General features: G+C 34.2%; 1 protein-coding gene across 1 annotated transcript; it reads left to right on the top strand.

Moving 5' to 3' along the window:
• The first annotated feature begins 8,954 nt into the window (after window positions 1-8,954).
• On the top strand, window positions 8,955-11,144 carry LOC130591458 (uncharacterized). The gene is made up of 3 exons (XM_057394782.1): window positions 8,955-9,499; window positions 9,784-9,925; window positions 11,116-11,144. The coding sequence occupies exons 1-3, from the start codon at window positions 9,140-9,142 to the stop codon at window positions 11,142-11,144; spliced, it is 531 nt and encodes a 176-aa protein (XP_057250765.1). The 5' UTR covers window positions 8,955-9,139.
• Window positions 11,145-12,256: the final 1,112 nt, after the last annotated feature.

Raw genomic sequence — 12,256 nt, 5'->3', positions numbered from 1 at the left:
GGCCTAGTAGGAAGAAACAACCTCGACCACAAGGGATTTTAAACAACTTTCCACTATAATAGGCCAAAACAACTCTGATTACAACCTATTACTTTTCTCTCGATTCTCAACTTAAGTCACTCAACTCAAGTTCCCAACGACAGTTCCAACAACTGACGTTTTCTCTCAAACTTCACTCGAAGTTCCTTTCTCTTTCTCTTACTCTTTCTTCTTCACTCAAAGCTTTCTCACACTTACAAGAGTTCACTCAAACCCTTTTTCCCAAAAATACACTTTATAAAACAATGGAAGATTAATGAAAACTCGATTAATGTAAGTATGAGTTCTCTTAAGGAAAGGCACTGACACTTTAGATAACTTAGGACAAATTAACTAAGTCAGACACAATTTTTCTCAAGTGAATTAGGCGCCTATTTATAGACCTTTAAGACAAGACATGATTTCCACTAACTTAGACCATTATCACATGTTCTCCATGATTTCTAATTAATTAATTAAATTAAATTATTTATTCTAAGTCATGTGCATCATCCACTAACCCATTACTTCATTCTATAGAAGCAGTAACAAAGTACATGGTTTTGCAAACTTGGAGAATAATTAATCTTATTTAATTTAATTAAATATTTGGAGGATAATTAACTTATGCCACTAAATCCACTAACTCCATAAACTTGAAGCAGTAAATCCTTTAGGCGTGTAAGCTAGAATATAGGAAATAAATAAATAAAAACCTTTAGCTAGTTTTTAGGAGAAATAATCTTTTTCGAAATCTTTTACAAAAACCGGAAAACAGATTTTTTATTTCGAAAAATCCGAAACACTTAAAAACCGGAAATAATATTTTTTTCGAAAGTTAAAATATAAAATATAAAATATAAAAGATAAAATATATTTTAAAAAGATAAGATTTGAAAATCAGAGATTTTAAAATCAGAAAATCTATTTAAAATCTTTTCCTAACAAACTTAAACTAACTTCCTAAAATTATGGATCTTAGTCAAATTATCCCTAAAAATTCTAACAACTATATTGGGCACACAAATACCTTAGGCGCACAATATTAGTCACTTAGTAGTTTCTAAATTAGTTTTAAAGTCTTGTTCCCTAATTATTAAGTTTGTTCCTAAGCCTTGTTCCTATAGTGCCAGGTCTGTTCCTTTCATGGAACAGAACCAAGTTCCTTTGAGAATTCACCACGAACTTAATAAAGCTATTACTCAACCTTAACAAGAAGATTAATAAATACCCTAATGTATTCTAATCTTCATTCCATGCTTGATTCTTCATTTCTCGAACATCTTTACTTCGATCTTGATTAATTCTCCGCTTTAATCTTCAATCAAGTATTCTCTTAGCTCGAGCATGAATTACCTTGCAACAGCATAAATAAAATATACTATGTCTTTTGTGGTTAGGTCATCTTCAAAACTCAAGGGTCAACAATTTCCCCCTTTTTGAAGATGGCAACAAAAGGCATATACTAAAAATAATATATGTAAGTCATATAAAAATAATTTTAACAAAGTATGTAACCACGTTAAATTAAGTATTATAGACTCGTTATGTCGAAATATGAGAACATAATTCATGACAAAAAAAATTTACTCTGATTTGCCTTATCTTTCCCCCTTTGGCATCTTCAAAAACATAGTCCACGATTTCAAAAAGATGAACATTATTCACTAAACACACACACCACCAAACTTGTAAGAAATAAGTTGGTTAGTATAAGCAAATAAAGCATTCAACTCTCAAAAACCGCAATCCAAGAATATTAGCCATTCATTTAGACGCACACATGCAAAAAGATCAAACTTAGAATTAAGCAAACCAAGAAGTTCCATTGTAGCATGATTAAAGGAGAAGGATAGAAAACACAAAATAAAACAAAGTTCATGTTCACTTCTTGATGATTTTCGGCCATTGTATCATTTCCCTTGAGCACAATTTCTTCCAACTTCAACAATCTTGAGTTCATAGCTTGAATCGAGGAAGAAAGTTCACCAAGCCTAGCCATTATCTCTTATTGTCCATCCAAGGCTTTGTCAACTTTGCTCATAACCCCTTTTACCAACCCATTTAAATCCTTAGCTTCCGTAGCAAACTCCATCATTGCTTCCGAATGACCCATAACCAAGGAAAACAAAGAATCCAACCTTCTAGCATGAGCTAGAGTATATGTAGAACCAATGGTAGGATTTTGAGAAGTCGAGGGAGCTTGAGAAGGCTTGGGGTTTGCGGTTTGTTCCTTAGGTTTGGGAACAGCAGGTTGTTCCTCTAGAATGGGAACACCACTGTTTCCTTAGCTTTAGGAACAGAACAGGAGGGTTTTGAGGTAGAGGGAGGGATAGGATCATTTGTGGTGCTAGGGTAGAGGGTGAGGCAGATTTTTGTGGAGATGGAGGAAAAGGAGGATTGGTTTCCATGGGAACAGGAGTCGGTTCCCTAGAAGGAGGTAGGTTAGATTCATAATCTTCCCTATCAATCACCTTTACTTCATCTTCCTCACAACTTTCTTCGGCATCAAGATAGGAAAATTAAGCACTTTCATATTTTGAACCCTTTGACTAGCTCTAGTGCTCTTATAACCGGTTTCACCACCTCATCAACCACCTTCTTCCCTTTCTTTTAGTTTCTTCTTTTTCTTTTTCAATTTTCTTTTCTTTTTGATTTTTCTTTTCTTTTTCTTTTTCGATTTCTTCTCTTCAACTTCTTTTTCTTCTTCTTCTTCCACTTCATCATCCACATCATCATCATCCTCATCATCATCAAGATTAGCACGCCCTTAATAACTTCTCCATTCACAACACAAACATTAAGTTATTCAAGGCACGCACATTCAACATATTTCCCGTGGACACACTATGGACTGAGTTCCCGAAATTTTCACTTTAAACTTAAGTAGAATTTCGGTTACTAAGCTCCATAGCCAACAACAAATCCATTTTCAATGCAATGACTCAAATGTTGAATCATTAAAGAGGAAAGTTTATGTGTTTGTGAGAAGCAAGACAATGAATGTAAATTAAATCCAACATGCTAACTTGAGCACGTTTGGAAAGCGAGGCAATAAAGCTTTCTTGAGGATGTGAAACAAAATTTTGTGATAAGGGGAAAGAAGATTATGATCAAGAAATGTTTTTCCCTTTTGACCCCATACTTAACAATCAATTGATCAAAGGAAATGTCCGAAAATGGATAGAACCACGTTGTTTCTTGAAATAACATCTGTTCCTCTCACGGGAACACCAAGCAGTTTTTAGCATTAAAATCAATTTGAGTTCCTTTCACCAAGGTGGAACAATTTCCTTCTTCATCCATGGAAAAGTTTTCACAAAATTCGTCCATCAATTTAGGAATCAAACTATTTCCATAACATTTCACAAAAAGATTTTCCCAACCTTGAAACTTAATCATATTAGTAATTGACGAAAGTTTACTCTTTTGCACCAAGAAACATCAATAAAAAGTCCATGCACATACCTAGTTGCCGTGGAATTTTTTCGAACAACCGAGTTGTTCCTCTCTCGGGAACATCTGATTCCCCTCACTAGTTGCATGAGCTTCTTCAACCTCCATTTCAACCGATTCTTCTTGTTTCTTCCTTTTCCTTAGAATTCTTGATGAAGAATTGGGAGAAATATCCATGGGTGTTGGTGATTCAATTTTAGAGGATGAAGGAGAGGGTTTTTCGGCTTTGTGGGAGGAGAGAGAGTGATGAGTGTTTTTGGTAGTCATATTTTGTGGAGTAATTTTCGGTTTTATGAGAAGGAAGGAAAAAAATTTGTTTTGTTTTAAGGAAAGAATAAATAAAACCGTGTATTTACACGTTTTAAGAAAAAAATCTTAAAAAAATATCTTCAACTAACTTGAGAGATATAAGGAAAAATCAGATTTTTAGGAAATAAAATCTGAACAAATATTTTTGGTTTTTCGAATTTTGAAAAGAAAAAAATCTAACTCTAATACGCTGGAATTGGGAACAGCGTTTGGGAACAGTGAATGGAACAATGAAATTTTGCTACTTTGGAACTCCATTAATTCTTTTAATCCTTTGTATCACTTAAGGCATAGAATTGTCCTATGAACAATAAGGGGAATATTATTGGACATTGGTGAGCAGTTTTCAGACATTTTTACTTATACATATGAAATAATCATATAAGAATTGTGATGTATTTAAGCAAATAAAACATCAAAATGCACATCCAGACATAATGCCAAAGAATTAACACAAAGGGGAATAATGTAGCAATCATTTCAATTTATTAAGCCAAGTTCAAGTCTCAATTTCTCAAACCTATCTCTATTTAAGGGTTTTGTCAAGATATCTGCAATTTGACGTTCAGTCTCACAGAATTCCATTTTAATAAGACCCTTTTAACATTATCTTTCAGAAAGTGATGCCTAATATGGATGTGTTTGACTCTTGAATGTGTACGGGATCTTTAGAAATACTAATAGCACTAGTATTATCACAATAGATGGGAACACATTCAAAGTAGATTCCATAGTCACGTAGTTGTTGTTTTATCCATAGCATTTGGGAACAACATGCTGCTGCATACATATTCAGCCTCTGCTGTAGATAAAGCAACTGTGTTTTGCTTCTTGGTGCTCCAAGAAACTAAACTATGACTAAGGAACTGAACCATACCTGATGTACTCTTTCTATTGACCAGATCTCCTGCATAGTCAGCATCCGCAAATCCTTTCAATTCAAAGGTATCACTCCTCGAATAGAATAGGCTTAAATCATCTGTTCCCTTGAGGTATCTTAGGATTCTCTTCACAGCTTGAGATGAGATTCCTTTGGATTGGCTTGAAACCTTGCACATAACCTACACTGAAAGCAATATCAGGACGACTTGCAGTTAGATATAGTAATGAGCCAATCATACCTCGATATTTGGTTTGATCCACACTTTTCCTATAGAATCTTCATCCAATCTGGTTGAGATTCCCATAGGTGTATGATTAACTTTGGATGCTTCCAAACCATACTTTTTCAATAGTTCCTTTATGTACTTTTGTTGATTGATGTAGATTCCTTCTTCTGTTTGCTTGATTTGCAACCCCAAGAAGAAGTTGAGCTCACCCATCATACTCATTTCAAATTCTTTACTCATGAGATTAGCAAAGTCCTTGCACAAAGATTCATTAGTGCACCAAATATAATATCATCAACATATATTTGAACAACTAATAAATGTTTTCCTTTTGATTTTAAAAACAAGGTTCGATCCAATTTTCCTCTTTTAAACTCATTTTCAAGAAGGAACTTAGAAAGTCTTTCATACCATGCTCTTGGAGCTTGCTTTAACCCATAAAGAGCTTTGTCAAGCTTAAAGACATGATTAGGAAATTCTTTATTTTCAAAACCTGGAGGTTGTTCTACAAATACCTCCTCATTAAGATAACCATTTAGAAAAGCACATTTTACATCCATTTGATACAATTTGAAACCCATGAAGGCAGCAAAAGCTATGAAGATTCTAATTGCTTCCAATCTTGCAACTGGAGCAAAAGTTTCTTCATAATCAATGCCTTCCTGTTGATTGTATCCTTTCACAACTAACCTGGCCTTGTTTCTTATGATAGTTCCGAACTCATCTAATTTGTTTCGAAACACCCACTTTAAACCAATAACCTTGTTATGTTTAGGCTTAGGTTCAAGGTGCCAAACTTTGTTTCTTTCAAATTGATGAAGTTCATCCTGCATTGCTACGATCCAATCAGCATCAGTGAGAGCTTCTTCATGATTCCTAGGTTCCAACATAGAAAGAAAAGCATGAAAAGCACAAAAGTTTTTCAATTGAGATCTCGTTTGAGTTCCCTTATTTATGTCACTGATTATTAGTTCCACAGGATGGGAACGATGAGTTTTCCAAGGCTTTGGTTGGAAATCCTGGATGGAAACTTGGTTTCCTTGATCATCTTCATTTCCCTGTACTTGGGAACCAGGTTCAACAATAGTGGATTCATTCACTAGTGCATCATCACTTAGTTCCTCTTCTTCCTCATTGGGAACAGGAACAGGATGTTGTTCCCTTGGCTTTGTTCCCATGACTTCGTCTTCCAAAGTCTCATCAATAAGACTTAGATCTTTTGTCAATCCTATTTCGAAGTCATCTTCAACCTGTGTGCTTGCATCAAATTTATCTGTTTCATCAAAAATAACATGCACACTTTCTTCTACACACATAGACCTTTTATTATACACTCTATAAGCCTTGCTACTAGAAGAATATCCTAAGAATACAGCTTCTTCACTTCTAGCATCAAATTTTCCAATATTTTGTTTCCCATTATTATGAACAAAACATTTACATCCAAATGTTCTGAAATATGTAATATTGGGCTTTTTACCAAAATACAGCTCATAGGGCGTTTTATTTAATAAAGGTCTTACCATGGCTCGATTTATAATGTGACAAGCAGTATTCACAGCTTCTGCCCAAAAGTTTTTAGGAAGTCCACTAGCTATCAACATAGTCCTAGCCATCTCTTCTAGTGTTCTATTCTTCCTTTCAACAACACCATTTTGTTGAGGTGTTCTAGGGGCTGAGAAATTGTGATCTAATCCATTGTCTCTGCTAAAGTCATCGAACTTATAATTTTCAAACTCTTTACCATGGTCGGATCTAAGGTGAAGTAACTTATGACCACTCAAATTTTGTACTTTCTTTGCAAAGACAAGGAACTCATCATAAGTCTCGTCCTTGCTAGAAAGAAAAATAACCCAAGTAAATCTAGAGAAGTCATCTACAATTACTACACATATTTCTTTCCACTTCTACTTTGTATCCTCATAGGTCCACATAAATCCATATGTATTAACTCTAAAGGTCTTGTGGTACTCACCACATTTTGGACTTGAAAGAGGACCTAACATGCTTGCCTTTTGCGCATGCATCACACACATGATCTAAATGAAACTTAGTAGAGGGTAAACCTAAAACTAGTTCTTTAGAACGCAGTTTGTCAAGCAAGGAAAAGCTAGCATGACCTAGACGCTTGTGCCATAGAATGAATCATCATCAATAACACTAAGGCATGTGAATTTGTTTTTGGGAACAAGGTTGAGATCCACAACATATGTGTTCCCTTTCCTTGTTCCTTCCAAAATGATATCCTTTGTGCTATTGTTGACTTAAACATTTTTCACTATTAAACTTCACACAGTTCCCTCTATCACAGAATTGGGAATACTTAACAAGTTATGCTTTAATCCATCAACTAGAAACACATTTTCTATGGAATGTGACGATGACTTACCAACTTTGCCCATGGCAACTATGTTACCTTTCTTGTTGTCACCAAAAGTCACACTTCCACCATTGTAGGCTGAGAGTGAGAGAAATCTTGATTTATCTCCAGTCATATGCTTAGAACAACCACTGTCTAGGTACCATGTGTTGTTCCCCTCACTCCAACCTGCAAGAAAACTAATTGTTAGAGTTAGGAACCCAATCTTTCTTGGGTTCCTTTCCTTCAGGAACAATAGATTTCTTTTTCCAAATTACTTTACTTGTTTCCAAGTTCTCATTGATCGCCAAGTCTTTTAGGACAAGAGTTCCTAAAATGACCAGTGTTCCCACAAAACATACAAACTTTATCACTTGGTAAATCAACTCTCTTTTTAGGTTTTTCAAATTTCTTTTTGTGATTAAAACCAAGACCTTCAGTTCGTTTTGTTTGAGGGTTCTTAATCCAGTTTGGAATAGGTAGCATTTTCTTTTCATTTCTCATTTGGTCAGTTCCCCTCAAGTTCCTTATTTTCAATTTCCAAAAATGAAACATGATTTTTCAATTCGTTTATTTCAGATTTGAAACTTTGCAAGGGAACTGACTTAATGTCAAATGAACTTACTTCAGGAACAAACTCTTTTAGTTGTGAAACTCAAGACTAACAAGTAGTTCTCATTTTTAAGATTTTCGAAATCCTCTTTTAATTTAAGATTTTTGTCAAACAATTCGAAAAATCTTTTCTCAATATCAACTCGAACACTTTTAAGCCAAGAGGTATGTTCCTTTGCTACACTTAAAGCATTTTGACATTGTTTTAGTTTAATGGTTTCATCTTTGCAATCATTTACAGCGTCAACAATAAACTCAAATAATTTTTCTTTACTTAAAGAATTAAGACCAGTTTTGATGGTGTCTAGACTTGCCTCAAGAGATTCAATCTCTTCATCAGATTCGGAATTGTCAAGAGTCATAAGACAGAAGTTTGCAGTCTCCTCATTTGGTTGAGGATCATCTTCTTCCTCAGAGTCAGAGTCCCCCATGCAGCAACCATAGCTTTCTTCATGTCAGATCGAGTATAGGAGTTTTTGTATTCTTTGTTCCTATCTCTGCTTTGTTCCCTTCCTTTGCCTTTTTCTTGTTCCCATTGGGGACAATCCTTGATGAAGTGCTCAGACGCCACACTTATGACAAACAAGTTTGTTAGAATATTTTTTATTCTTACCTTTGTAGTCACCTTTCTTCATGTTCCTAAACATTCTTTTGAATTTTCGAACCATGAGAGCAGATTCTTCTTCATCTGTTTCTGAGCCTTCACTTTCATCAGCTTTTAAGGCAATCGACTTTTGCTTGGACATGTCTCCATTCTCATTGTCCAATTGCAACTCGTGAGTCATGAGGGAACCAGCAAGTTGTTCCAAATTGAACTTAGTAAAGTCCTTAGTTTCCTGCAAGGCAGTTACCTTAGCCATCCAACGATCCCTAGGAAGGCTCCTTAGGACCTTTCGTACCTGTTCCTCAGATGTAATCACTTTACCAAGAGATGTTAGCTCATTAATTATATTAGTAAAGCGTGTAAACATATCTTTGGATAGACTTTTTGATTTCATTTGAAAAAGTTCATATTGGTTCATCAAAAGATCTATTTTTGATCTCTTAACTTCACTCGTACCTTCATGAGTGACTTCAAGAAGATCCTGAAAACTTTGACAGTCTAACTGAAATAATATGAACACCAGCTGAAAATGAGATGAATACTAAATGAATTTTTTCAATTCACTTAAGTTTTCATTTGATTGATAGATTTTTTCAGTTTATTTTTTTTTTTTTCATCTGTTGGAAACATTGTTTCAGTTTATGTGTATTTAGTTGTTTTTTTATGTTTTGAATGAAGATGATGAAAAGGAAGGAGAGGAGGATGAGAAGAAGAGGAATGCTGATGATGATCAGCATAAAGATGATGATGATGATGATGATGATGATGATGATGATGATGATGATGATGATGATGATGATGATGGTGATGATAAGGATCACCAGAATTATAATGAGACAAAGGATGATGATGCTGATGATAATGGTGTTCCTGGTCTTCAAGGAGATGAAGACAAAGGAGGAGATAAGGATGCTGGTCTTCATGGAGATGAAGACAAAGGAGGAGATAATGGTGATCCTGGTCTTCAAGGAGATGAAGACAAAGGAGGAGATAAGGATGCTGGTCTTCATGGAGATGGAGAGGAAGGTGGAAGTAAGTTCTTCTTATTGTATTGTTTCAGTTTGCTTAAATGAAAAAGTTAAATAGTTAACTGAAAGAATAAAAGACCAACTGAAAAGTCTGATATTCTAACTGAAATAATATTAATACTAGCTGAATATCATATAAATACCAAATGAAACTTTTGGTATTTGTTTTTATTTAATCTGGTGGAAAAATAGTTTTAGTTTGTCAATGAATTTATTCATTTCTGATTTTGTGTTTTTCAGTTATTGTGTATTTATTTATTTTTTTATTGTTTTTGTTTTTGAATGAAGATAATGAGAAAGAACCAAAGGAAGATGATAATAAGAAGACTGGCAATGCTGATGATGATTGTGGTCTTCAAGGAGATAAAGAGGAAGGAGGAAATAAAGAGTTGGATGCTGGGGTTCATGCAGATGGAGAAGAAAGGAGGAAGTAAGTTTCTTCATTTTATACCTAATTGAAAGAATTCAAAGACCAACTGAAAAATGTGATGCTCTAAAGGAAATAATATCTTATAAATAGCAACTGAAATACTGTTTTAGTTTGTAACAATATGAAAATGAACTGAAAAATAAATAGGAAGTAAGCACTATAAAGACTACCTGAACAATAACTGAAGTATTATAAAGTGTAGCTGAAATGATTGTAATAGTTTCAAATAAAAGAATAATTATACTAAATGAAATAAATTAAGGACCAACTGAAAAGAAAATAAGTCTAACTGAAAACTAAATAAGTCAACTGAAAACTGAATCAGTCTAACTGAAAACTAAATTAGTCTAACTGAATCAGTCTAACTGAAGAGCAAATAAGTCTAACTGAAGAGCAAATAAGTCTAACTGAAGAGTTAATAAGTCTAACTGAAAACTAAATAAGTCTAACTGAAAACTAAATTAGTCTAACTGAAGAGTAAATAAGTCTAACTGAAGAGAAAATAAGTCTAACTGAAGTGTAAATAAGTCTAACTGAAGAGTTAATAAGTCTAACTGAAAACTAAATTACTCTAACTGAACACTTAATAAGTCTAACTGAATCAGTGTAACTGAAGAGTAAATAAGTCTAACGGAAGAGTAAATAAGTCTAACTGAAGTATTATAAAAACTAGCTGAAAAAATAAACAAGTCTAACTGAAGCACTATAAAGACTACCTGAACAATAAACAAGTCAAACTGAAAGAATATTCAGACCAACTGAAAATTTTGATACTCTAACTGAAATAGTATTAATACCAACTGAATATCATATAAATATCAAATGAACTTTTTATATTTATTTTTTATTGTTTTTTGTTTTTGAATTAAGATGTTGAGAAAGAACAACCAAAGGAAGATGATACGAAGAGGAGGAATGCTGATGATGATCAAGTTAAAGGGGCTAAGGATAAGGATAAGTGTAAGATTTCTACACACGTCCCTACTCGCACCGCTGCTGGTATTGATATTGTTGATCTTCGTACTCCAACTCCTCCTCCTCCTCCTCCTCCTGTTGTTGAAGCTGTTGAGAATGTATATAGCAGAAAGTCTTGGAGAGTTGATTCTTCTGCTAAAAGGAAAAACATTGCTGATTTCGATGGCCCTTCATTCCAACTATTAACTCCTAGTCCTGTTGTTGAGATCTTGCAGATAGTGCAGAGAGTGGTGGAGGGTGTTGAAAGTTCAATTCCAATCATCACTCCAGTAAATGTAAAATATCCTCGAGTAAGTATAGTTTTAGTTTCTGTTTTAATTTGTTTATTTTTCTGTTTCAGTTAGTGTATGTTTCTTGTCATTTAGTATATCTTTTATTTCAGTTAGTGTATGTTTGTTGTCATTAGTATTAGTTTATGTTTGAGTTAGTGTAAGTTTCATGTCAGTTAGTGTTTGTTTCTTGTCAGTTAGTATTTTTATGTTTCAGTTAGTGTATCTTTCTTGTCAGTTAGTAATAGTTTATTTTTCATTTGGTTTATGTTTCTTGTCAGTTAGTATCTGTTTTATTTTCAGTTAGTGTATGTTTATCTTTCAGTTAGTATATCTGTCATTTTTTTGATATTTAATTGAATGCAGGGTGATGGTTCTTATTCTGATCAATCATCATACAAATCCTACAAACCTCAGAAACAATCAAAGTCAGAAATCCCTTCAACACCTGAATTATTGAAGGGGTGGGACTATGACCCTACTTCAGAGAAAGTTGGGAAAGTTGTGAGAGTTAAGGAACCAGGTGATGATTATGACGATGAAGGTTTGGAGGACCTGATTGATAGGATTGCTGATCATGGAGTTGATTCTCTTCTGACAAGGCTAAAAAGGAAGAGGATGAGAAGGAAGCTGGTGTTGTTTCATCTTCTACCCCTGGATTGCATGTTGTTCCTGTCAACAACCATGGCATAATATTGTGTCGAAGTTTGCAGCTTATAATAGATATTTGAGTGATCTGTCTCCTGACCAGAGGTTGCTGGTTGATTATCTATTTTACAATGAGTATGAAGATGTTGCATATATGTCATTGGATACAGATTCTGAAGAAGTGAAGATGAAAAATGACATTATGCAAAGTGAACTAACAAGTGATCTCATTGTGGATTTTGATAATCCTCATAGCAACTATGCGGTTCAGTTGTACAAATTCGACTTAATTAGCATGCGTCGTCAAGGTTGGCTCACAAGTGGAGTTATTGACGGATGCGCCTTCATGTTCAATAGGCAAGAAGAGGAATCACCTTCTGCAACAAGGAGATTCTGGTTTAATATTATGCCTTTTGTAAGTGTTGTTATTGCTTAGTTT

Source organism: Beta vulgaris, chromosome 5 (genome assembly GCF_026745355.1).
Source record: "Beta vulgaris subsp. vulgaris cultivar EL10 chromosome 5, EL10.2, whole genome shotgun sequence".
Classification (NCBI taxonomy): domain Eukaryota; kingdom Viridiplantae; phylum Streptophyta; class Magnoliopsida; order Caryophyllales; family Amaranthaceae; genus Beta; species Beta vulgaris.
Note: the sequence above shows the minus strand (reverse complement) of the source record. Positions and strands in the feature narration are given on the sequence as shown.

Coding starts and splice junctions, on each gene's coding strand:
- LOC130591458 (XM_057394782.1), top strand. CDS start 9,140: ATGAAGATGATGAAAAGGAAGGAGAGGAGGATGAGAAGAAGAGGAATG. Junction 9,500..9,783: donor AGATGGAGAGGAAGGTGGAA/GTAAGTTCTTCT, acceptor TTTTGAATGAAG/ATAATGAGAAAGAACCAAAG. Junction 9,926..11,115: donor GATGGAGAAGAAAGGAGGAA/GTAAGTTTCTTC, acceptor GAGATCTTGCAG/ATAGTGCAGAGAGTGGTGGA.